The following is a 26299-nucleotide window of genomic DNA, read 5'->3' on the forward strand; positions in this document are numbered from 1 at the left end:
TAGAATGTGAAACTCTGCCCGACCGTTTGCCATTGACTCGTCACGCTGCTTCTCGTTCCAGAGGCGTAGATCGAGTTCTTCTCCATTCGCTGTCTTTGGTGCTTCATAACCTGTTTTCATTATTAGAGAAATACCAATATTAGAGTTAAGAAATACCTTCATTTGTTGCTTCCATGAATAAAGCTCCCCCTCGAATGCTGGTGGGTAGTCGTTAGCTCCGGCCATTGTTGCTTCAGACGGTGGTTAGTCCTTCTGAGGCATCTCGGCTCTGATACCACTTGTAGGACCGTTGGGCCGGCTAGAAGGGTTGGTAAATAACCTGTCAATTAAAAACAAACAACCCTTCCTCGAACGATTAAGCTAACACTTGTAAAATGAATTAAGCAGATAAATAAGAGCATAAAAGAAAAGACGAGGCACCAGATGTTTACTTGGTTACAACCGATGTGGTTGTTAATCCAAGGAAGATTAAGCTCAAAAACTCCTTCAAAGGGAGAAGCCTCTTACAGCACTGAAAACAAAAGCTTAACTACAACTAAAGCATACAAGTGTTTGGAAATAGAATGATCGTGATTGTTGAAAGCTTCGGACAAGGCTGTATTTATAGCCTTGGTGGGCGCTGGAAGGGTTCCGGCGCTACGGGGATAAAATTTATCCCCATGGTTGGATCAGTCAGCTCGATCCGGGAAAAATCGATTCGGCGCCGATTCCGGCGCTCCGGTTCAGCGCCCAGGCCAAAAGTCAACCTGACTTTTGGTCCGTCTCTCTTCTCGGTTCAACTGGTCGGGTCTTTGCTCGGCTCCGCTTGCTTGGGTGATCTCGACATACGGAATAGGGCTCACCGAACCCATCTTCCGGTCTTCTCGGCGTGCTTCCGGCTTCGTCCCTCGGAATTGTCGCGTGTCCTTCTCGTCCACAGTACTCATCCATGAGACTTAGTCCCTCGGTGCACCCGTGACCTTCGCTGCGTCTCTTGCTCCCGAGCAATCTTCCGCTCCGTTCGTCCCTCGGAACCACTGCGCACTTCCTTCTCGTCGTCGGTGTACTCTTCGTGACACCTCGTCCCTCGGACGCGCTGAGCCCTTCTCGTTCATTGCGTCTTCCGCTCGAGTACCTGTACTCCTAAGCTCCTGCACACTTAGACACAAGGTTAGAAACAACGCAGGACCTAACTTAACTTGTTGATCACACCAAAACAACCTTGGGGTTCCAACATTTATTGCGTGCCCTTTGCAATCCCGACAACAACTTTTTCTTTGGATACAAATTTCAGTGCGATCAAGCGTCCGTGCCTCTACAGTATCCACACGAACACATCCTTCATTTGTCACACGAACGAAGCCTTCGGAGAAGAACCACCTTCATGGTACTAGTCACTCATGGAGGTTCGGCCAAGAGCAAAAATCGCCCAAAGAGGAAGAAGGAGGAAGATTAAGAGTCACACTTTTCATCTCATTTTCATCTAATTCTCATCTAATGAAAAATTCATTCCAAAAAAACCTATTTATATTCATCCCATCCCATGAATACCAAGGATTTTTGTCTCTTTGTATTCCTCTTAATGGGTTAGATTATTATATTGGATTAACCATTAATCCAATAACTCAATAAGACTAACCCATTGAGTATAACTCATTAATCCAATGTGTCTAATTCGGATTGGACTCAATCCAATGAGTGGGTTCATTTGAGTCTAACTCAATGAGTAACCCAAAAAATCTAATCATCTTATAATTGACTCTTAAGGTTAATTACTAATATTTTGTTGGTTGCAACAGAATTCAGATTTGATGCTTCATCTTTGGTTACTAATGCTCTCCAAATTGTGCTAGCTTAAGCTAGATAGTTTGTAGTAGAATTCAGATTTGATATTTTGTTTTGTAGTTGATGTTGGAACCCCAAGGTTGTTTTGGTGTGATCAACAAGTTAAGTTAGGTCCTGTGTTGTTTTAACCTTATGTCTAAGTGTGCAGGGGCTTAGGAGCACAGGTAGTCGAGCGGAAGACGCAGCTAGTGAGAAGGACAGCACGCGGTGCGTCCGAGGGATGAGGTGTTGCGGAAGAGTACACCGGCGGACGAGAAGAAGCGTGCGGTGGTTCCGAGGGACGAAAGCCAGAGCGGAAGATTGCTCGGGGAGCAAGAGACGCAACTAGCGAGAAGGTCGGCACGGGGTGCGACCGAGGGACGAAGACTGCAGATGAGTATGTTGGTGGACGAGAAGGAAACACGCGGTGATTCTGAGGGACGAGAAATCGGAGGGAAGCCTGCTCGAGAAGACCGGAAGTTGGGTTCGGGTGAGCCCTTTTCCGGATGGCAGAGATCACCCAAGTAAGCGTATCCGGAGCAGAAGACCCGGACCGAGGCAGACCGAACCGGAGCAAAGGTCCTGACGGAGAAAAGTCAACATATGTTGACTTGGGGGTCCGGGGCGCCCGGACCAGCCCGGGGCGCCCGGACCAGCCCGGGGCGCCCGGAACCCCTCCGGGTGCCCAGACCCAGTATGTTAACCACATCGAGATTTATCTCGATCTGAACGTTGGGGGATAAAATTTATCCCCCCAGGGCGCTCGGAACCCTTCCAGGCACCCCGACCAAGGCTATAAATATAGCCTTGGTCCAGAAGTTTTTCAACGAACACGAGCATTTCATTTCCAAACACTTGTACGCTTTAGTTGTAGTTAAGCTTATATTTTTGTGCTTCAACGTTGTAAGAGGCTTCTCCGCCTAAAGGAGTATTTAGTACGCTTAATCTTCCTTGGATTAACAACCTCCCCGGGTGTAACCAAGTAAACCTCTTGTCTCCTACTTTATGTTTTTAATTTACTGTTCTACTTTATTTATGCAAGTGTTAGCTTAAAGAGTTCGAGGAAGGGTTGTGTTTGTTTTATATTTTACAGGACTACTCAACCCCCCCCCCTTCTAGTCGGCCCAACGGTCCTACAAGTGGTATCAGAGCTGAGACACCTCAGAAGGACTAACCGCCGTCTGAAGAAACAAAACGATGACCGGAGCTAGCGACTACCCACCAGCATTCGAGGGAGAGTTTCCTTTATGGAAGCAACAAATGAAGGTATATCTAAACTCTGATTCTGATATTTTTTTCAATAATGAAATTTGGTTATGAAGAACCGAAGAACGCATACGGAGAAGAAATCGATAAATGTCTCTGGACCCACAAGCAACGTGAGGAGTTTATGGCAAACGGGCAAGCTAAATTTCACCTCCTAAGCACAATACCAAATGAAGATCTCGATAGAGTTGATGAATACAAAAGTGCAAAAGAACTCTGGGAAAAGTTCTTGAAGATTCATGAAGAATCAGAAGAAGCTGAATTCGAGACTAAAGAAATTGCCGAAACAACAATCATAGCAGAAGACCCACCTAAAGATAAAGAAAGCTCAACCGAGACAAGGATCGATGAAGGGGGAGAGTCTTCGGAAGAAAGTAATTCAATAGGGGGAGAACCAACAGCCGACGAGGTAAGTAAGGTATGGCCTCTACCCTCTGAACAACTGGTTCAATTAATCGAAAAATTACCTGAAGATTTTTGCGAATTAAAAATTGAATCATCGAAAGAGTTTTTCGGATTAGAAAATCAACTGCCAAATACTTCTTGCAAATTAAGAATATTATCGAAAAAAATTTTGAATTACAAAATGTTTTGACGAAAGATTCTTATGAATTACAAATTATTTTGTCAAAAGAATTTTACAAATCAGAAATATTGCCAAAAGATTCTTGCAAGCTACAAAATATTTTGTTGAATGAATCTTGCAAATTAGAAAAATTGTCAAATGAATTTTTACCAATTATTTTGTCAATACAATTTCTTGCATGTTTAATATTTGTCGCTTTAAAGCTGAAAGAAATAGCCTGTCGATTAAAGTATCTCAACAAACTATTAACAGATATTAACATGATACAATTCTTCACATATTCAAATTTTCTTACTTCAAATTTGAGAAATTGTAATAAGTTAAAATGAAAATTTAAAACTTTCTGATAAAAGCAAAAATAAAATAAAATAAAATAAAAAAAATAAATGCATAGAATTTTTTTTTTATTTCTACATGTTCCAAAAAAATTTTATGCATAAAGTTTTCTACTGAGAAAACTCTTAATTTTCATGACGAAAACTTAGCGATTTTCCAAAAGTTATTTTTAACTTAGAAATTTTCTCTGATATTTTGAGATTGCTTTTGTGAAAATTATTGTAAAATTTTCAAAGTTCTCAAAATTTTCTAAAAGTTCTTAATGACTTAGAAATTTTTCTTGACTTAGAAATTTTCCTTGACTTAGAAATATTTTCCAGAAAATCATTGAAATAGATCTTTATAAATTTTCTAAGTGTCAACCCTTATATTTTTTTTACAACCCCAATTTTTTATGTGATCAAAGGGGGAGAAGAAAAAGTGTAAGTCTAGGGGGAGGTAGAAAATTGAAAATTGAAAATTGAATATTTTATTTTAATGTTTCTATCTTGTTGCACGTTATTGCAATATAAATTGTTTCATTTTTATGTCTATTTTGACCCTAGCTTAACTTGGGTTGATCACATCAAAAAGGGGAAGATTGTTGGAACCCCAAGGTTGTTTTGGTGTGATCAACAAGTTAAGTAGGTCCTGTGTTGTTTTAACCTTGTGTCTAAGTGTGCAGGGGCTTAGGACCATAGGTACTCGAGCGGAAGACGCAACTAGCGAGAAGGACAGCACGTGGTGCGTCCAAGGGATGAGGTGCTACGGAAGAGTACACTGGCGGACGAGAAGGAAGCATGCGGTGGTTCCGAGGGACGAAAGCCGGAGCGGAAGATTGCTCGGGGAGCAAGAGACGCAGCTAGCGAGAAGGTCGGCACGGGGTGCTACCGAGGGACGAAGACTGCAGATGAGTACGCTGGTGGACGAGAAGGAAACACGCGGTGATTCAGAGGGACGAGAAGCCGGAGGAAGCCTACTCGAGAAGACCGGAAGTTGGTTTCGGGTGAGCCATTTTCCGGATGATAGAGATCACCCAAGTGAGCGGATCTGGAGTAGAAGACGCGGACTGAGGCGGACCGAACCGGAGCAAAGGTCTCGACGAAGAAAAGTCAACATCTGTTGACTTGGGGGTCCGGGGCGCCCGGAATAGTCCGGGGCGCCCGGAACAGTCCGGGGCGCTCGGAGCAGTCCGGGGCGCCCGGACCAGCCCGGGGCGCCCAGAACCCCTCCGAGCGCCCGGACCCAATATGTTGACCAGATCGAGATTTATCTCGATCTGAACATTGGGGGATAAAATTTATCCCCCCAGAACGCCCGGAACACTTCCAGGCACCCCGACCAAGGCTATAAATATAGCTTTGGTCCAGAAGCTTTTCAACGAACACGAGCATTTCATTTCCAAACACTTGTACGCTTTAATTGTAGTTAAGCTTCTGTTTCTGTGCTTTAACGTTGTAAGAGGTTTCTCCGCCTGAAGGAGTATTTAGTGCGCTTAATCTTCCTTGGATTAACAACCTCTCCGGTTGTAACCAAGTAAACCTCTTGTCTCCTACTTTATGTTTTTAATTTACGATTCTACTTTATTTATGCAAGTGTTAGCTTAAAGAGTTCGAGGAAGGGTTGTGTTTGTTTTATATTTTACAGGACTACTCAACCCCCCTTCTAGCCGGCCCAACGGTCCTACAGTTGATATTTCCAATGTGTACTAACTTATGCTAATTAGTTGGGTTCTTTATGAAAGACAGTATAAGAATATGCAGGTTGACCAGTAATTTGTGATATGCATTGACTCATGTTTGTTTTCTCTTATTTATTATGAAAAATGGCACACTTAGGGGTATGTGTGATAACAGTATGGGATAGGTGTCTCGGAATGAGTTACGGAGAGGGCTCCTCCATTCAGATATGATAACATGAAATATGTTGGTCTAAGTCATATGAATATAAAACTCCTAAGAGGTACCTCTAGAGTTTTGACTATGGACTGAATAAACGGGCTCGAATGACGATTACCGCTAATTCCCCTTAAGTACATTGTTTTAGACTATACCGATGGTTTTTGCTTGTACATGTTATTATGATCATATCCCATGTTCTCCCGTTTTTATTCTCTTATGCTAACCTTATATGTTTTCTTTCATGTATAGTAAATTTTTATTCTATGCTTTATACTTTTCGCTCCAAGTCGTCATTTATGTCGTATACCTACTAGTGGATTATGTTTGCTGGGTCTGTGGACTCATCTTATTATGATTGTAGGTGAGAAAGATGCCAATCCGAATGTGACAGGGGACATGGAGGTAGAGTAGTCGAGGAGATGAGGTTGAATGCATCACACACTGTCTAGGGGCTCTAATTTCGGACACTCAGAATGTCTGAAAACCCCTCATTCGTCCACCGTTGGGAACAGACGGGTGTACAGGTAGGGATGTAAACAAGTCGAATCGAGCCGAACAGTATTAGATTCGAGCTCGGCTCGTTTAAGTTATATTTGGGCTCGAGCTCAGCTCGAGCTCGAATCGAACTTTTATTACAAGGCTCGAGCTCAGCTCATTTTGGAATTATCAAGCTCGCGAACAGTTCGAGCTCGGCTCGTTATTAGCTCGATTATCATAGTTAACGAGCATAATTCATTAAGCGAGCTCGGGCTCGTTTTCGGGCTCATTTTAGAGCTCGTTTTTTTGACTCGCTTTAATGTTTGTTTTAGAACTCGTTTTTTGGCTTGTTTTAGAGCTCATTTTTTGGCTCGATTTAAAGATCGTTTTAATGCTCATTTTTTGACTTGTGAGCCTATAAACAAATATGTTCGTGAGCTCACGAGCTGAATATTTTTAAGCTCGAGCTCAACTCGTTAAAACTGTCGAGCTCGAAATTGAGATCGAGCTCAGCCCGATAAGATAAACGAACGAACTTGAACGCAAGGGCGGAGCCAGGTACAGCTCTACCCGGGCTGTAGCCCGGATGCCCAACGACGACGAGAAGAGAAAAATGTCGATTTTATTGTAGAAAAAAAAGGGAAAAACGTAAGAGAAAGTGGAGGTTAGCCCGGGTGTTGACGTCGGCATCGATGTCAGCATAACCCACAACCCGGGTAGATCACCCGGGCTGGCTCCGTCATTACTCAAATGAATTTTTTATCGAACCGAGTTCTCAATAATTCGCGAATGGTTTGATTTATTTCCATCCCTATGCACAGGAGGGCTTCTACGTTTGGAAAATATGTCAAAATATGGGCTGTTGAATGGCTGGGCGGTCATGATGAGAATGGATGGTGGGGATAAGTGGAGCTCACACTGTTGTTGTTAATATCTAAAATAAATAAATAATTGTATGAGAGAGGGTAGGAATAACTAAGCAAGGAATAAAATATGGCGTCTTTATTAAATTACTCGTTTCATATAAATAATTAAATTTCATATATTTCTATGAATCGAAAGAAAATCGAATAAAAGTTCATATATTTTTTTAATATTAAAATTTAATGCTTTTAGGAGAATATCAAAAATAATCTTTAAATGCTGAAAATTGCGTATCTTTCCCGTATATGACGATATCAGGCATTATGCAGATCAGGACCCATAGAAAATGTGTATGCGGATTGCGGATACAGGAAGGCCTCCTATAAATATCTCTCCGAGCCCCTCCTGTTGGGGCAGTTCCAAAAGCCTAGGCTGCCTCTCAGGTTCGAGTGACGGCGATGGACGAAGACGAACACGAAGTCTACGGCGGCGAGATTCCGGACGATATGGACGCCGACGTCGACATATCCCGCTCCGATGAGGACGCTTCCAAGGTACTCCTCTCTTCCATCACCGCTACTCGTACGAGATTCCATCGAACCCTAACGGTACTCCTAATTGTGGATTGTGTCTGAGTCGCAGGAGCTGGAAGAGATGAAGAGGCGGCTGAAGGAGATGGAGGAGGAGGCGGCCGCTCTTCGTGATATGCATGCCAAGGTGGAGAAGGAGATGGGCTCAGGCCAAGGTCCGATCTCGTACCCTTTTTATCCTCTCTCTTTCCTGGTTTCGTTGATTAGATCGTAAGATGCTGTTCATATTTTTGAACGCTATTATTGCTATAATGCTTGAATGGAACTGAATGAACAAATAAGATGGATCCCAAATAGTTGGGATAAATACTACTTGGCTATGATAATAACGGCAGTGTTCGAATTTATTATTTTAGCTATTAGATGTTTGATTGTCATAACAATACGTCCTTTTTTTCGTTACCCTGATAATTTACGGAAGTATAGGACGATTTTGAATCAATACTCATTGCTGCGCCTTGTGTTATTCATTTCGGGGGTGGTTTCTAAAATTCTATTTCATTAAGGAGTTACACTTCTTAAATTTGCTGAAATATGTTGGCAATGTCAAGTCAGATAATGTCCCTAGTATGAATATTTCTAACATGTTCGTGCTAAATAATGGACTGGAGACAAATCACAGCATCGCTGACACTTGCTTTTGTGTTGGGAGGTTTCTGTTGTGTGACTCAAGTTGCATGTGTTATTCACCTCTATATACTACTCTTAGTACTCTTACCCATTTTTCACTTTGTACCTGAGATATTGGGTATCATATATTTTGTAGTATGGTATTGTAGTGAGTGAGTATTCATATGCATCTTATTTTCTTTATTTTTTTATTCTACTTGGGTTTTGTTGGTTCTTTTGGTTGTAAATGTGGTGCTTCAGTTTCATTTGTAGATTTAAGATTTTGTTTGTTTCCCTTTTTTCAAGAAGTATTTGACTAATTCTATCATCTAAATTCTGTAGATCCCAATGGAGTGGCAACAAATCAACCAAACAAAGAGGAGGCTGATGCCCGCTCCATATATGTTGGCAATGTGAGTTGTTGCAGCTTTATTTGTTATGCGCTTGTGTTTGGGCCTTCACTTTTCTGTTGTCTGATTGGTGCTTTTGGTTTATACATTACTTGATATTTGCATCTGTGGATTCATGTGATATAATTGACTTCTATTTCTTGGACTGTGCAACACCCTTTGCTTGTAATGGACCCTTGAACCTTATTTATTTATAATTCTGTAGAATAATCCAATCAGGTAAATATACTCGATGCTTATTTTTCAGGTTTTTTATTTATAATTCTGTAGAATAATCCAATCAGGTAAATATACTCGATGCTTATTTTTCAGGTTTTTTAATATTTTACCAATCTTCAAATATACTACCTACAACTATAAAGATGTTTCTTTGGAGTTTGGATGTTAGATTCTGGTATTATATGATATATCAACAAGTTGATTAAGCTTGCCTTCCTTTTTGGTGGCATATTACTTTGCTGTGAGCCATGCAAGGAGTGTCGACTATAATGCTCAAATTTTTTGAAAACTGTGTCAGTGCTCATTAGAAATATGATAATTGGAAATAAATTTGTTATGGTGTGGCTAGATTTTAGCGCTAAATGATTATTAGTTGGTTTCATTATTCTCAAACCAGACATCTTAAATTTGTCATTGTGATATTATAGCAGATCTATACAATAGTTACCAGACATCTTAAATTTGTCATTGTGATATTATAGCAGATCCATACAATAGTTACCAGACATCTTAAATTTGTCATTGTGATATTATAGCAGATCCATACAATAGTTATCAACCACAATATCAATAACCTACTCAACCATATAAACCATTTAGTACTGCTTTCTAACTTTACGACCCATTGCATAAATTTAAATATATCCCTTTTCATTCCCCAAGCATTTCTCTTACTTTTTTATCTGAAAACATCATATCCAGCCTCTTAAATATAAATAAGATCATAACTAAGAATAAATAGAAACCATTTGATCATGAGGAAATCACTTGCCTTGCTCATTCAATCCAAAATTATAGCATTGCTTCACAAATGATTCTTTTTGTTAGCTCCGTTTATTAGTTAATTTTTCTTCCTCCATGTTCTGACACTTTTTTGGTGATAATATACACTTCAGGTGAGAACACAAAATTGGCTTTCACCTTAGTTTTTCACTACATTATAAAAAGGTCAACTATATAGCCTTAGAGATGATGCAACTTATATGCGAACTGCTCATAGTAATTACTTGGTTATTGCCATTATTTTGGGCACATTGGGCCTGGTTATATTTGCTGTTTAAAATTCTTTTCATTCTCATTGCATTGGTGAAACACATCAAAAAAAGTCTATAGGAAAAGAATTCTTTTTGGATGTTGCTATCGAAATGCATTTCATTCTATGACAATCATGTGTTTTTGAAATTTGTTTAACAGAGCATGTAATAATTGCCGCAGGTGCATTCTTCCTTCTATGACTTCTCTGTTACCCACTGTACAGGATGCCCTTGATTATAGTTAGCTTATAGTTGAGAAAATTACAAAGAAAAAAATGGAAAATGAGATTTTTTTAGGGGAAAAAGGAGAATTACTTGAAAAATATTGAAGAGTTTGGAAGAAATGAATATTTGGGCCAAAAAAAGAGCTTACAAAAAAAGTGGCATAGCCAAAATAAAAAGTAAAGAAAAAAAAAGAGAAATGAATTTATCGGATAACTTTGTGAAAAGGAGGAGAAAAAATTTTAGAGTTGGTCTAAAGATTGCATGAAAGAATTGAGTGACCTGATTGATGGTTTGAAGTTAGGCAGTGGAACAGGTGGTTTGATGCCCATTCTTCTATTGGGCATAATGTAACTATCCAACTTAAGGCGCAGATGCTGACCTTTGTGGTGTTTGGAGAACTTTGGGCATGTTGTTACTTAGCATTTCTGGTGAGAGTCTGTACCGCTTCTTGTGACCTTTTCATTGTAAGTTCTAAGATGTCGATGTAGGAAACCAATTTCATTTATAGTTATTTTAATCATTGAAACAATTCCTTTTATTCACTGTTGCCATTTTTTAGAAATAAGAACATGTTGGTGTGCACCTAAGTGATTCTCAATGACTTTTTGCTATAGAATTTGTGTGTGGAAAAGATAGAAATTTTAATTTTTTATCGTATAGTTTATGTATTCGCTGGTGTTGGTTATCCTTATCAGCGTGATGTTCTTTTTTGGTTTTTGGTTCCTATATGATGAGATATCTAGTCAACTCATAGCATTTGAATTATGAAACATACATGAATGGCATAGCTTGTCGGCTGATTTCCCTCGGAAAAAAGGCTTGCATCTCGATAGCGGCAGCATTAATAAGACTATTATTATTGATGCATATGATTTTTTTGCATAAATACAAAGTGATTATAATGAAAATGGTTTTTTCATTTGTTGGAACTTTTTTTTGTAGTTTTGCGTAATGGATTATTGTCAGCTGCATGATCTTTTTCTGGTATTTAAGTAATTGTTAGAGCCTTTGATTATAAAAAAATGTTTTGGGTTTGAAGAATCCACTTCTCAAGTTTTCTGATGTTGGATGAAAAAAGATGACGATTTGTTTCCACGTTGATCTTTCTGCACATTGATTGGACTCAACCTCACATTATATTTTTTTGCTGAAACCTGAAAATACCACTGTCCATTCTCAGACTGATGTCATATCCTTGAGAAATTAGGCTGGTGTAGTATTGAGAACTGGATAGGGTCTTTGCACTATATTTGCAATTGCATCTTTAAGTTATTGGCAAGGCTGCCAATGAATTAGTGTCTCGCCTGAATATATATAGCACAAGATGCACCAGGTTTGCAAGTAGGTGTGTAGTTTAGCTATTGAATGCTGGATGGACAATTACTTTGTAGAAAATGTTATTGCTCCTAAACTTATGAGATACAATACCAAAACTTTCAAGATGCTCATAGAACCTGACTTTTTCTGTACGATAGACATGATCAAGTGGAGTGTTTGATTGACGATGCCTTGTAAAGTGCTGATACATCTTATTAGAATTTGTGTAGTCAATGTTAAAACTCTCGTTTATGTTTTATTGTCTTGCTGGATGGGATAAGGTTTTCCAGTTGAATTGTCTTGTATAATACTTAAAGAATTCTCCAGAAAGCCCTAACAGTTCAACTATGAGTAACTCAGCAACATCTTGGGTTGGCAAGCGACTGCTAGGTTGATAGTGTCGATACTTATGTTGATGTGTTATTGAAACTGCAGGTTGAATATGCTTGCACCCCTGAAGAAGTTCAACAGCATTTTCAGTCGTGCGGGACAGTTAACAGAGTCACTATTCTGACTGACAAATTTGGTCAGCCCAAGGGTTTTGCTTATGTTGAATTTGTGGAAGCGGAGGCTGTCCAAGAGGCTCTTCAGTTGAATGACTCTGAGCTGCATGGTCGTCAACTCAGGGTGAGCTACTTACTCCCAAATAGTGTTCTTACCGCATTCTTATAAACAGTAGAATTGGTTTTTCTAACAAGATGAATACTTCATTTCAGGTTGCAGCTAAGCGGACGAATGTTCCAGGGCTGAAGCAATTCCGTCCCGGGCGATACAATCCTTACATGGCATATCCATATAGCAGGCCATACATGCCACCCTACTATGCCTCCCCTTACGGATACGGGTTGGTGTCCCCATCTTCTACCTATTAACCCTAGGTGCATTCTATTAGCTGCAGAACCACTAATCATGACATCCTCTTTGCATCTCTTTGCAGGAGGTTTCCTCGATTCAGAAGGCCGATGCGCTATAGGCCCTACTTCTAACTAGTGAATTCTTCACTTCGCTTGGTGCACTGAATGTTTATCCCTCAGGGTTTGCTTCTAAATATCAGAGGGGGGCTTGCTTCCATATTTGGTTACACTTTATGTTGTTTAGTTGATGGTTTAGGGCTATATGATAACTTCTCTATAGCATGTAATGCTTGTTGAAATTGCTGAACGTTCCTGGAAGAAATTTGCAACCTATAAATATCTACTCGACATTTATGCTTTGGACATAACGGATGATTTATCCTTGTAATCAGATTTAACTAATGTGATGGTTTAGGTTTATTCTTGATCATTGCTTGCCGGTGGATAAATTGTTGAATACCCATTTTTTCCTGCTTAATTTCCTGTTGCAAAATTATTGTGGTGAATTTTGACCATTTTGATTGGATGGAATGAGCGATTCAAAGGAGAGAAATCGATCAAACAGTTGCTGTGCAGAAGATTGAAGTTAGAGAAAAACGAAGAAGATATGTCTAATCGAGGTCCTGCTCTTCATCAAACCCTAAAGCGATGTCGCCGCCCACCGGGCAGAGGACGGAGGAAGCAAGCCTGCGGCTGACGCCCATTTGCGGCTCTTCTCCTTCCTTTCTCCCCTGAAATGGTGCGTTTCCGCGGGAGAACAAGCCGAAAGGAAGGATCTTTTCCCGTCGCTAGTCCTCGCTGAGACGAGAAATTGACAGTTCGGGGACAGCGAGGGATGGACGAGCAGATCATTGAGGTGGCGAAGTTAGCTCAACGGAGGCAAATGATAGAACACGATGAGGATCGGAGATGGAGGTCGAAGCTTGATATTTGTCTATCTAGTAAAGGGGGAAGCCTTCGGGCGGTCCTTCTTGGATGACCTCACTAAGGGAGCAAATCATAGATGATATTTATCTTAGTATACATGGCGATTATGTGTACAAGGAAGGTTAGACACTTAACGAAATATTTTTATATCCGTTAAAAATTAACCTCAAGACTTATTATAACAAATATTCATGCAAGTATCAACTAATCCCAAAACGACTAGATGTGACAAAAGTTAATAGCGCTCACCCCAAGTATCCCAGTATTGTCGATCTCCTAATTAGATAGAGGTAGATAAATCATGGGGGCTCTGTCCAATAATAGTAGCGCATACATGGGGTAAGGTAATTCATGGGACTTTCACATTCTGGGAATTAATTCAGGCTTATCTGTGATAATACCACTATATGAACCATATGTGTCATCCTGTGGAGGCAACCAAAACCTCGACTATCGGAGAAAAAGAAGATATTGCTCACCTCAAATGACCCAGTATTGACGGTCCCACAATAAGATATAGGTAAATCATAGGAGATATTTTTTTCACTAGCACATCAACCATTTGCATGAGGAATGTTAGACATCCAATGAGGCACTTGCACTACTAAAAATTAGCCCCAAGACTTATTAAAGCAAATACTCATGCAGGGATCGCAATAGTGCGGGGTGGGGACGAGTTTGTCATCCCCATCCCCGCCCTCGAATTTTATCCTCACCCCATCCTCGTCCCCATCCCCACTTCTTCGGATTTGGGGAATCCCAGAATCCGAACCACCGGGGATCAAATCCCCATCCCCGCCCCTATCACCGCTTCCATCTCCAAATTAATTTTATATTATTATTAATTTAATATTAATATTGATTTTATTATTAATATTTTAATTTTTTTTAATATTAATATTATTATCAATATTATTATTAATCTTTTTAATAATAATAATAACAAGTATTTAATGTCGACCGTTTGCACTAACGGTCTAACTCAGATTTTGATGAATGACAAGTAAATTAAGTTAGGTATTTTGTGATCTAATTACATTACCAAGTGTGCAGGAATTGACAAGTCTGAAGGACCAGACACTAGGCTAAAATCCAGCTAGGTCCGCGAGACCGGATAGCTTGTGCGAAACCCAGATAGGTCAACGGGTCGATCAGATATTTGGCAGAAAGTCCGGTTGGGTCTGCGGGATCAGACAACCGGCAGAAGTCCAGTTGAGTTTATGAACCGAACAACTGGCATGAAGACCTGGTGGGTCAAAAGACTAGTCAACCGACTGTAAGATGGTGAGTAAAGGTAAGTCACTAGAGGAGAGTGACTTTGTGAGAATGTGTCCCGGTTGAGGGACAGTAGGCATCGATCTAGTTTAATTCTATTTTGGATCTCTAATCTGAGACTTCGACTAGTTCATAGTCCTGAGAGGACAAGAGTTAATTACTACTTATTTTCATTGTGCTAATCTTATTTTATAAGTTAGATGTTTTGCTTTTGGACTAACACAACTTATAGTGCAAAAGGAGCAAAAAGTCTTCAGATGAACAGTACCTGAAGGCGCCTTCAAGCAGTGGAAGGCGCCTTCCAAGAGATAAAATTTGGACATCATTGCAGATAAGGCGCAATAATTTTGGGATCATATTTAACCCATTGGAGGCGCCTTCAACGCCTATGGAAGGCACCTTCCATGGCCTATATAAGCTAGTTTAGACTATGCGTCTCACAACAAGTCATATACGAGCTACTGCGCATCAGTTCTTATTGAGGTTGCAAGGTTGCAAATATAGTCTCACATTGAAAACACATGGGAAAGATCATGAGTTTATAAGAGAAAAGATATCTCCATTGGCATGAGGTTTTTTGGGTAGAGGCCAAGAGCAAATCCATGAGGATTTAGGCTCAAAGTGGACAATATCATGTCATTGTGGAGATATCTAAATTATTTTCGATCCTACAATTGGTATCAGAGTCCGAATTACCAGAAGGTTTAACCGCCGATTGTGCACAAGAACTATGATCTGATTAAGCCACGTGGGTACAATATTGACCTCGAACAAAGAAAGTGAGGGCTCCTATGTTTGGATCAAGAGGACCGGACACCAGGCAAGAAGTCCTAGTTGCAGCTAGGCAAGGAAATCCTAGTAGGTCGGGTGGACCGAGGGGCAGGAAGACCTGGTGGGTCGAGGATCAGACGTAGGAAGCCTGTGGTCCTTTGTTTGAGGGGAGATTGTTGGGGTTGCAAGGTTGCAAACATAGTCCCACATTGAAAACATATGGGAAAGATCATGAGTTTATAAGAGAAAAGATATCTCCATTGACATGAAGCCTTTTGGGTAGAGCCCAAGAGCAAATTCATGAGGGCTTAGACCCAAAGTGGACAATATCATGTCATTCTGGAGATATCTAAATTCTTTTCGATCCTACAGTTCTGATTGACTGCTCTGACTTCCTACTACGACTTTGTTGCGAAGCTACTGCACTCGCTGAGGACTTCCGATCACGATCGGTAGACCGACATCGACACACGAGCGCTTTCACTTAATCCCTACGTGTCGGTAACGAAGTTAAATTTTTTTATTAAATTACTGAAAATGGGAAGTATAGTCTGTTATACTTGTCCTACATTCTTTGTACTCGATTCCCTCTTCCGGAGAAACCGGGAGAGGCATTTTAGTAGATTACCCATCGATACGTCCACGAGACCTAGGTCTTAGAGTAGGAGTTGCCGAAAGCTCCGAATCAAGTAAAATTGAACGCGTGCTTTCTTGCCTATTTTTCTACTTCGCTTTTTAAAAAAAAAATTTCTGCTGCATTCGTACTTTGATTTGAAAACCGAAAAAAATGAATTTTGAAAACCATGTGATTCACCCCCCCCCCCTCACGTGCGACTCAATCCAACACTTTGTTCTTCTAAGATACTTGAGGATAGTCTTTACCATAGTCCAATGATCCTCTCTAGGATCTGACTGATATCTACTCGTCATGTTTAATGCATACGAGACATCTAGTCGAGTGCATATCATAACATACATTATGGACCCTATAGCCGAAGCATAAGGTATCTTGTTCATTCTACTTTTCTCCTCTTGTATTTTTGGACACATGGCCTTGAAAAGATGTATACCATGTGACACTGATAAATATCCTCTCTTGGAGTCCTGCATACTGAATCTATTCAGTATTTTGCCAATGTATGTATCTTGACTCAACCCTAGTAGCGTACTTTGTCTATCTCGATATATTTTAATACCAAAGAGATAGGTTGCATCCCCAAGATCTTTCATTGAGAAACGTTCTCCCAACCAAGTCTTGGTAGATTCTAGGCAAGGGATGTCATTGCCTATAAGAAGTATATTATCAACATGCAATATTAGGAACGTAATCTTGCTCCCACTAACCTTCTTGTAAATGCAAGGTTCTTCTGAATTCTTGACAAACAAAAAATCTTTAATGGCTTTGTCAAATTGCAGATTCCAACTCTGAGATGCTTGTTTTAGTTCATAAATGGACTTATTGAGCTTACATAATTTATTAGGGTTCTCAGATTTTATAAAATCGGGAGGTTATACCATATATACTTCCTCCTGTAACCTTCTATTTAGGAAAGAAGTTTTAACATTCATTTGCCAAATCTCATTATCCTTGTAAGCTATTATAGCTAGCAAAATCCTAATGGACTTAAGCATTGCAATAGGCGAAAATGTTTTATCATAGTCAATTCCTTGACGCTGATTGAAATCCTTTTCCACAAGCCTAGCTTTATAGGTACTTATGTTCTCATCTATGTTAATATTTTTCTTGAAGATCTATTTGCACCCTATGGGTTTTACCCCAACTGACACATCAATCAACTCCCAAACTTGGTTGGTGTACATGAAGTCTATTTTAAATTTCATGGCTTCTAACTATTTCTCATAATTATTTAAAGCAACTGCTTCCTCGTAAGTCGAAAGTTCATCATTTTCGATGAGTAGCACTTCCTCATCTTAGGTTACCAACCAGCCATATTTGTTTTGACTCTCGATATATTTTTATAGACTTACGTTGATCTCGTGTTTCTTGAGCAGTCTTGGATGAAAGAGACACTTGTACTTGTGGCACTATCACATTATCCAATTGTTCATCTTCCAACCTGTTTATAGAGTCTATAATTTCTTCAAAATTTACTTTACTCCCACTACTTTCTTTAGAAATAAACTCTTTTTCCAATAAAGTAGCATATCAGGCAACAATAACTTTGTGCTCACTTGGGAGATAAAAATAATATCCCATTGTAGCTTTGGGATTACTTACAAACGTATGTTTTATAGATCTTGCTGCAATCTTGTTAAAATTTTTATTTTTCACGTAAGCATCACAACCTCATATCTTAAGGTAAGACAAATTTGGTTTCTTTCCAAACCATAATTCATAAGGAGTTTTATCTACTATCTTAGTTGGAACTCTGTTAAGTGTGTATGCTGTTGTTTCTAAGGCATAGCCCCAGAATGACATTGGAAGACTTGAATGACTCATTATTGATCTAACAATATCCATGAATCTGCGATTTCTCCTTTCCGAAACACCGTTCCACTCTGGTGTTCTACGAGGTGTAAGTTAGAAAATTATTCCACACTCTTTTAGGTAATCAATGAACTCTTAGCTTAGATACTCGCTGCCTCGATTACTATGAAAGGCCTTAATCTTCTTGCCACATTGATTTTCTATCTCATTTTTGAACTCCTTAAACTTGTCTAGAGTTTCAGATTTATGCCTCATTAAGTAGATATATTCATATCTACTTAAATCGTCAATAAAATTCATAAAGTAGGTATATGCTCCTCTAGCCTGAACTTGCAATGATCCACAAATATCACTATGTATGAGTTTTAATGATTCCTTTGCCCATTCACCTATCTTAGTAAAATGCTTCTTGGTCATTTTTCCTTATAAACATGCTTCGCATGTATCTATGGGCTCTAATTCAAAAGAGTCAAAATATCCATTATTGAGTAATCTAGCGATGCGTTTCTGGGTTATATGACCAAATCTACAGTGCCAGAGATATATCAAGTTTGAGTCATGCAATTTATGTTTCTTACTTTCAATACAATAAATCGGTTCATCTAAGTTAAGAACATAAAGATCATTATTCAATGAACCATTCTCATAGAATATATTATTCAAATAAAAGGAACACAACTTGTCCTTGAATTGAAATACAAATCCCTTGGCGTTCAAACTCAACACTAAAATGATATTCTTTGAGAAACTAGGAACAAAATAATAGTTTTCTAAATTTAAAGCAAGTCCACTAGGCAAATTTATTGAATAAGTTCCTACAGCTAACGCAGCAACTCTCGCTCTATTAGCTACTCGTAGGTCCATTTCGCCCTTGGACAATCGTTTGCACTCACTTAGACCCTATATGTTCACACAATGTAAGAACTACTTCCAGAATCTATGACCCATATTGAAGAAATAGAAATATTGCACTCTATCATAAAGATACCTGAAGCATCCGCTCCACTAGCATTCTTCTTTATGAAAATATAGTAATATTTCTTCTAGTGACCTTTCTTTCCACAATGGAAGCACATGGCCTCCTTCTCATTAGATTGGGGGTACCAGCATCCCTTTTTTAAGCTTCTTCTATGTTTGATATCTAGGATTTTTTACTACATTAGCCTTAGGATTAAACTTCTCGGTGCTAGGGCACTTGTTGGTCTTTCTGACCATCATTATATGTAGTGAAGGATTAACCTCCATATCCTTCTTAGCAGTTTTCAGCATTACCATCAGATCAGTCAAACTCTTGTCTATGCTGTTTATGTTGAAATTCAACACGAACTGGGAAAATAATGGAGGTAGTGATGACAAGACTAGGTTAATAGCTAAGTCCTGGTCCAATTTAGAACCTAAGCTCTCAAGCCTCTCTATGTACCCGATCTTCTTAAGTACATGAGACCCAACTTGGTTTCCTTTCTCCAGCATGGTACGGAATAGTGCTCGAGAGGTTTCATACCTCTCTACTCTCACACTCTCTTGGAAGAGCTCATGCAAATGATGATTAATCTCCCTAGCACTCATGTTCTCATGCTGTCTATGCAACTTAGGAGACATAGAAGATAGCATGATGCATTACACATCCAGTGCATCTTCCATATACTGGGAATAACATGATTGATCTTCATTTAAAGCATCGAGCATAGGCTCCTTCATTGGTTGGTCTTCAAGCATGTAAATTTTTCTTTTGTGTCTCGGAACTATTTTTAATTTCCTATATCAATCTAGGTAGTTGGAATCGATGAGGATATTCTCTTTGTCGAGAATGCTTCACAGTGATAAGATACTTGTATTTGCCATCTAAAATTTAAATAGAGTTTTAGTATTTGTGAAATGTATTTAATAAAGGATTTTATAACTCCTATTATTTTATTCAAATCCAAAAGCCCTCACTATTAGAACCGGGAATTTGTTGGTAACTGATTCTGTCTGAAAGCTGAATCAACAGACGCTGGGCACGTGGCGCTCTCCGGTTGCTGACGTAGGTCTTCGAATGCTGGTGCGAACTTCCGGCGATCCTGCAAAGAAGTCAGGCCGGAAGGGGTTCCCGGCGGCGACCCTCCGACGCTCAAGTCAGGCAAGCTAACAGTGAAGAAGTGGCTCCAAAAGTTGTAGAACGCGTACCTCCGGTGAAGTATAAGGCTTCTTATATAGAGTGGTGAAAGAGCTCACGCACACCTACCGAGGCAAATACGTGTCCTTAGCCCATACCTCGGTATGTGTTTGTCAGAAAGCTTACCTGACACCATACTGCTATAGTCCAGGCACGTCTTCGATGGGACAGCAGAACACCTTGCCGCCAGATTTGGAGTATGGTCTAGTCATAGGACTTGACAGCTGTCATAAGATGTTCCTTGTCCTTCTCTCCCTACTCCATGCCGGGGCGTCCGGGGCGTCCGGTCGGCCGGCACTCGTCTCCCGTCCGGTCGGCCGGCACTCGTCTCCCGTCCGGCCGGCCGGCACTCATCTCACGTCCGGCCGGCCGGCACTCACATCACTTCCGACCCTCCATATGCATCGGTATGCTGGGGAGATCCTAGGTAAGGTGATATGGGGGGACTGCTAGCAATATGTTACCTTATGTCTACGGCTGAGCATGACTTCCGCTCGGCCCTTCGTTATTGTTCAATTGAGCGTCGGAGCCCCGACTCCTGTCGGAGCGCCTTTTGCCATCGGTTATTCACCGGTCGGCCGGCCGGGAGGTCGGCCTATTCGTCTCCGGTCGGCCGACCGGTCCGCCCTTCTCCGGTCAGCCACCCGACCCTTTGACTTCCACGTGGCGTTGACCCCTCAAAATGGGGGTCCCCTGTTCTAACCGTCGGATCAGTAACAATTCCTAATAGAATCAAAACCCTGAATCATATAATATACATACAGCTGAGTTGTACCTATATGCTACATTCATTAAGTAAGCCCTAACTTGTCAATCATAAATCTATATGACTTTTGATATATTCTTATTGAGTCTTATATTCTCAACACTTGCCCCTCAAATCAATTAACCTTAGCTGAGCTAAACAAGTTAAAGAATTCGAGTAAGTCGACCCACTAATAATTATGATAAATTATAGATGTTTTGATACAAGTTCACGGTCGAGCTGTACCGACTTATGTAAAAACTCTTACTATCATCATAGTTATTAGTGGAGGACTTTTAACAAATCTTGACTTTAATATATTTAAGAGATTTTATAATTATTGAAATGTCTCATCGTAATTAACTTCTTGTGCATTTGCATAATCTCATTACGAGATTTATCTCAATTATTCCTTGTAGTCTTTTAAGATAAATAGGGACTCCTAGATTTTAACATGTTAATCTACTTATGCCATAAGGAATTTATATCTAACTTACAATATATATTACTTTACATGTTTTAGATAAAATTTATTTCTATCAAGAAATATTAAGGCATATAACTTGAAATAAAGAAATTTAGATTTCTTTGAAATCTCTCAAAACACGAATTCCTCAAATAAATTTTGAAGAAGAGGTTTCGTACTATATGATCCAATCACGAATAGGCTCTTATACCACTATTAGAATCGAAGTGCAGCAAAAGACATATACTGAATCATGGATCTATTCATAGTACATATAATTTTACACAAAATAACATAAAAATATACCTTGAGTCCTCAATAGGCCTGAATTATATTACAGATAGATAAGAACCTCATATATGACTCCTCTAGCGGTATCCACACACACTAGATCAGGAACTTGACACGATTCATTAGGCGCTAGCCTCTTGGATCGATAAAACCTTGGAAGCACTATCGATCTCTTCCGATGGAAGAAAGTCTTCAAGGGAGAAATGGAGAGAATAAGGCCTCTTTTTTTGAATCTTTCCAAGGATGACTACTTATAGCCTCCAAGGAATATGAAGAGGTACAACTCTTCATATTCTCCATTAATCATCATTATGATAATTCTTCGAATTCTCTGTTAATCATCATTATGATAACTCTTCGAATTCTCCATTAATCATCATGATTATGACTATTTGAATTTTCTCTTCTTTGGATCAAATAAATTCATATTTGATCTTGATCTCAACTAACTTCCGATATTTCAGAATTAAGTTAATAATCCAATTAATTCTAATTTAGAAATAGTAAAATTAATTAATTTTAATATCCACTAAAATAATCAATCATAAATAATATTCATGTCTACGTATTATACATGCGATCCTTTAAGTTTAATACACGAAGGTAGTTTAAATTCATACACAGACTAAGGTAACCATCTAGCAATAGTTTTTAGTCACCCAACGTGATAAAATTAATATCAGTCATAAACTATAAACCACCATGAACTGTTTATTGTGTAATTCAATCTCTTCATCTAAGCCTACATCTCAATTAATTTGGTACATTATGCATCATTACCAAATTAATTATTTTTCTTGATTTCTAAAATATAATAAACTATTCTTGGATGATAAATCATTCCTCCCGTGGCCATGGATTTCGAGTCACTAATATCTCTATCAAGCGGTTAGGATGTTAACTTCTAATCCAATAGAGCGATGAATCCTTTATTGACTCAACATTATTTTCTCTACGCTTTTCCATACATCCAACTACCGTATTAATCATAATCCGATTAAAGACTGCTTTTAACAGTGTCAAAGCACATAACTCCACATATAGAATAAATAAAGATCTTAAGTTAAAAGATCAGTTACACTCATTCATAAGAGAAATGCCCAATGATACTTAATATATGGTCTCCTCTTAAGCGGATCGTGTCCAATGTACCTCTAAGCTCAAGACACCCCCAAGTATAACTTGGATATTCATCGCTTGGTCTATCTCGACCTAGTCATATTCAACGTTGATCTAGATAGTCATGTCTCCTCTATATATTTATCCGATCAAGGGTTGCTTTCAAATTAATATACTCATTAATCTGTTAGACTAAAAAAATAAATAATTAATGATAAATACTTATATTTATGAAATAATTATCCACAAATTCATAAGAGTGTCTTAATACAAAAATGTACATACTAACACAAACTTGGTATCAATCATGACAAATTCAAGATACTTCAACATAAGGAATTTGTATGTACCTTCTTTTTCAGCTTTGTATTTATATTCAAGTGCATTCTATATCTCTACTCGAGATTCAATTGAGTTGTACAAATCATAGAGTCTATAGGAGAGAGTATTGAGAATATGACCACGTCTTCTTCACGCTTCTTCCGTGTTACCTTTACCGTATTAGAATCATCATCCTTTAGTTTTGGAAATGATTCCAACTTTGGAGGAAGAACATATGCAATTTTGAAAATTGTAAGTAAGAAGAATAATTTTCCTTTCCAACGGGTAAAATTAGTATCGTCGAATCGATCGAGTTAACATTTGAATTGAGAAAAGATGACATATTCTTTTCAATTTCCATTGCAGACATAAAACCTTAAAGATTGTTAGAGTTTGCAATATAGAAACAGAGAACTATAAAGGTGGAACTGATTTGAAATGCTTGGTTGAGGCGTATCGAAATACTTTCCTTTAAGATTTTATTTCCCCTCACTATGCAAAGTTTGTTGATGACTTGTATCAGTAAATTACCCCCAAGATATAATAACCTTTCAACACAATATCTAGCAAAAATATTGAGTTGTCACAAACATATTGAAAATCTATAGAAATCTATTGAATTTATAGGGAGATTGGTGTCTTTCCATGAATCAACATGTCTTTTCAAAAGATGCAACCATTTAACCAAAAGGCACATTGGTTCAAGAGGCATTCATTTGAATAGACACATTGGTTCAAATAAACTCTCACATGTATTACAATCTTTCCCAGGTATCCACTATGTCAACCCATAGGCCATGGGGGCAACCAAAATCAAGACGAGATGGTAGATGAAGGTGTGCTTTTAAGAAGTGGTCGTCTTGATTCCTCCTCGCCTTCAGTGAGATAGATATGATAGATTTCGTATATCAATTCTCCAAGTACCTCTGTGCAGGACCGTCTTAATCATTTTAAGGTCCTAGGCGGAAAAAAGAATTTAATATTTTTTAAATAAATATTATTAGAAGTATTTAATTTTATTAGTTATAGCAAAAGGTAAAATTGTCACCCTAGCAGTCCAACACGATCGACCTTACGACCATCTGTAAGGAGGTAAATCGGGAAGCTGTAGTTGGGCACTGCGGGGAGAGCACTTTTCTTGACTTCGTCGAGATTCGACACCTTGCCTATTGTAACAATATCTACCCGTATTAGTCAACTTAACCATGTCGTTAGGACAACATTTAATTCTATTAGTAAGATTTAAAAGGATATTTTCATATATTGTCAATGATTATTTATATAATTGGAAGCAGTGACCAACTAGATCAAGTAGCAATAACTTTATCTTATGTCAAACCTTACTTTTTATTACTAGTAAAATTTTAAAAATAAAAAATATTTTATGTTATCTAATTTAGAAATAGTAATAAATTATTGTAATGCTATTAATAAACATTTTAATTATAATTTTTATTTTAAAAAAATATCAATTATTTTTAACTTCGAGGAAGAAAAGTCTCGATACAATAGTAAAACTATTGTATGACGTAGAGGAAATAGATTCGAGCACTAAATCTAGTCACTATGTATAATAAACTCTTCCTCGGAATCCTTCATTGACGGAAGCTTCATGAACTAAACTACTTTTTTATCAATTTTAATTTTGATAAATTATTAATAAAATTTATTTATCTAAAAATATTTAGTTAGAAAATATTGATGGTGAATTATTAAAAAACTAAAAGAAAAATAAAATTTAAGAAAGAAATAATACTACATTATTGAATATATTTTTGACTTTCAAAAATATTTTTATCAAAAAAATATATATATCAATTAAGTGTAACCAATAAAATTTTTTAATTTATTAACAAAATTTAATTTTGATTAATAAATTAAATTTTTACCATTAAAAAATTTAAAATTACTAATTACATTTTAATAAAAAAATAAAAAAATTACTAACTAAATCTAATTTTAATAGTAAAAAATTAAAATTATCAATTAAATCTAACATGAGTAAAAAAAATAAAAATGATCCAAATTTAATCTATACAAAATTTAAAATTTTTGATCAAATATAATTTAACTAATAAAAAATTAAAATTATCGATAAAAGTAAATCTCGACTAAAATTTATTTTAACTATAATTTTAAATAAATATATATATATATATATATATATATATATATATATATATATATATATATATATATATATATAATTTGTGGGCTTTAATATAATAGGGGTTTTAGGCATAAATCATTATAACCTATGCCTTGAGCCGGCTCTACCTCTGTGTGCCATGATGATTCTTCTGCTTCTTCCTTTTATTTGCAAAACCCAAATGCAATGTTTGAATTGTTTTAGAAAATAGATTCATCCTCTATCCGTGCCGCTTCTCGCCGGCGGTGGCCTTTTCCGGTGTCGCCACTTAGACTTCTTCTGCGTATGAAACTGCTTCAAAATTAAACTTTTGAAAGATTAAAGTTTCGTTCTGCTACTTGAATTTGAACTTGATTATTTGCTTTTACTTGAGTTTGATTGATCGCTCGCTTGAATATCAAAATTTCTATTTAAATTATTATCTTAATTTATGATCTTAGTATTAAAAATTAAAAAACACTTGAAAATACTTTCGTCGTACTGTTATAGTACCTTTGATCAAAATAATAATTATTAAAAATATCAAAACTGCTCTAATATAATTAAAATTGATCTAATTTAGTTAAAACTGATCAAATATTATATTTTAAATTTTAAATTTTAAATCCTAAATCAAAATTGCTTGGAGCAACTTTAACCAAAATTGAAATTCAAATAAATTTCTTTATGATTCCATCAATCTATAAATCAACTTAAAGTAAATCAAATTGTTAATTCAGTTCAATTTTATTTGTGTTAGATTAAATTTAATAATACGCATCAGTAATTAACAGCTGAGAATCAGAATATTTGGCTACGCCAAAAGTGGCAGGTTTGAATCTTGTGTAGTGAATGACCATGATGTGCTTCTCTAACAATAAAAAAATGAGAGATGACGAGAATTCTAATAGTTTTTATTCATGACTTATTCATGCTTTGATTCTAAAAAATAATATCTAATACAAATCCAAGTTTTAAGACGGCAAATGTTGATTTAGATTTAGGAAAATAAAAACTCAAAAATAATCACCCACCTGAGTGCTCTGGATGCTCTGTAATAAAAGCTGCAAAGCCTGATCAGTTCAAAAATGATTAGAAATCGATTCACCAAGTTAAGAGATCAAGCAGTCACAGATAAAACTTGTGTTTCTAATTCCCTAATCGATCTTTTCTTTCACTACA

General features: G+C 37.7%; 1 protein-coding gene across 2 annotated transcripts; it reads left to right on the forward strand.

The window, feature by feature from the left end:
• The first annotated feature begins 7603 nt into the window (after positions 1-7603).
• Positions 7604-12900, forward strand: LOC121970968 (polyadenylate-binding protein 3-like). Of its 2 annotated transcripts, XM_042522004.1 has the most exons (6): positions 7604-7766; positions 7855-7957; positions 8754-8824; positions 12052-12243; positions 12333-12460; positions 12554-12900. In XM_042522004.1, exons 1-6 carry the CDS (start codon positions 7671-7673, stop codon positions 12600-12602), a joined length of 639 nt encoding a protein of 212 aa, XP_042377938.1. In that variant the 5' UTR covers positions 7604-7670; the 3' UTR covers positions 12603-12900. The 2 variants fall into 2 exon arrangements, with proteins under 2 accessions (XP_042377938.1, XP_042377939.1); XM_042522005.1 differs by lacking the exons at positions 7604-7766; positions 7855-7957; positions 8754-8824 and adding an exon at positions 8883-10727.
• Positions 12901-26299: the final 13399 nt, after the last annotated feature.

This window comes from Zingiber officinale, chromosome 4A (assembly GCF_018446385.1).
Source record: "Zingiber officinale cultivar Zhangliang chromosome 4A, Zo_v1.1, whole genome shotgun sequence".
Taxonomy (NCBI): Eukaryota; Viridiplantae; Streptophyta; class Magnoliopsida; order Zingiberales; family Zingiberaceae; genus Zingiber; species Zingiber officinale.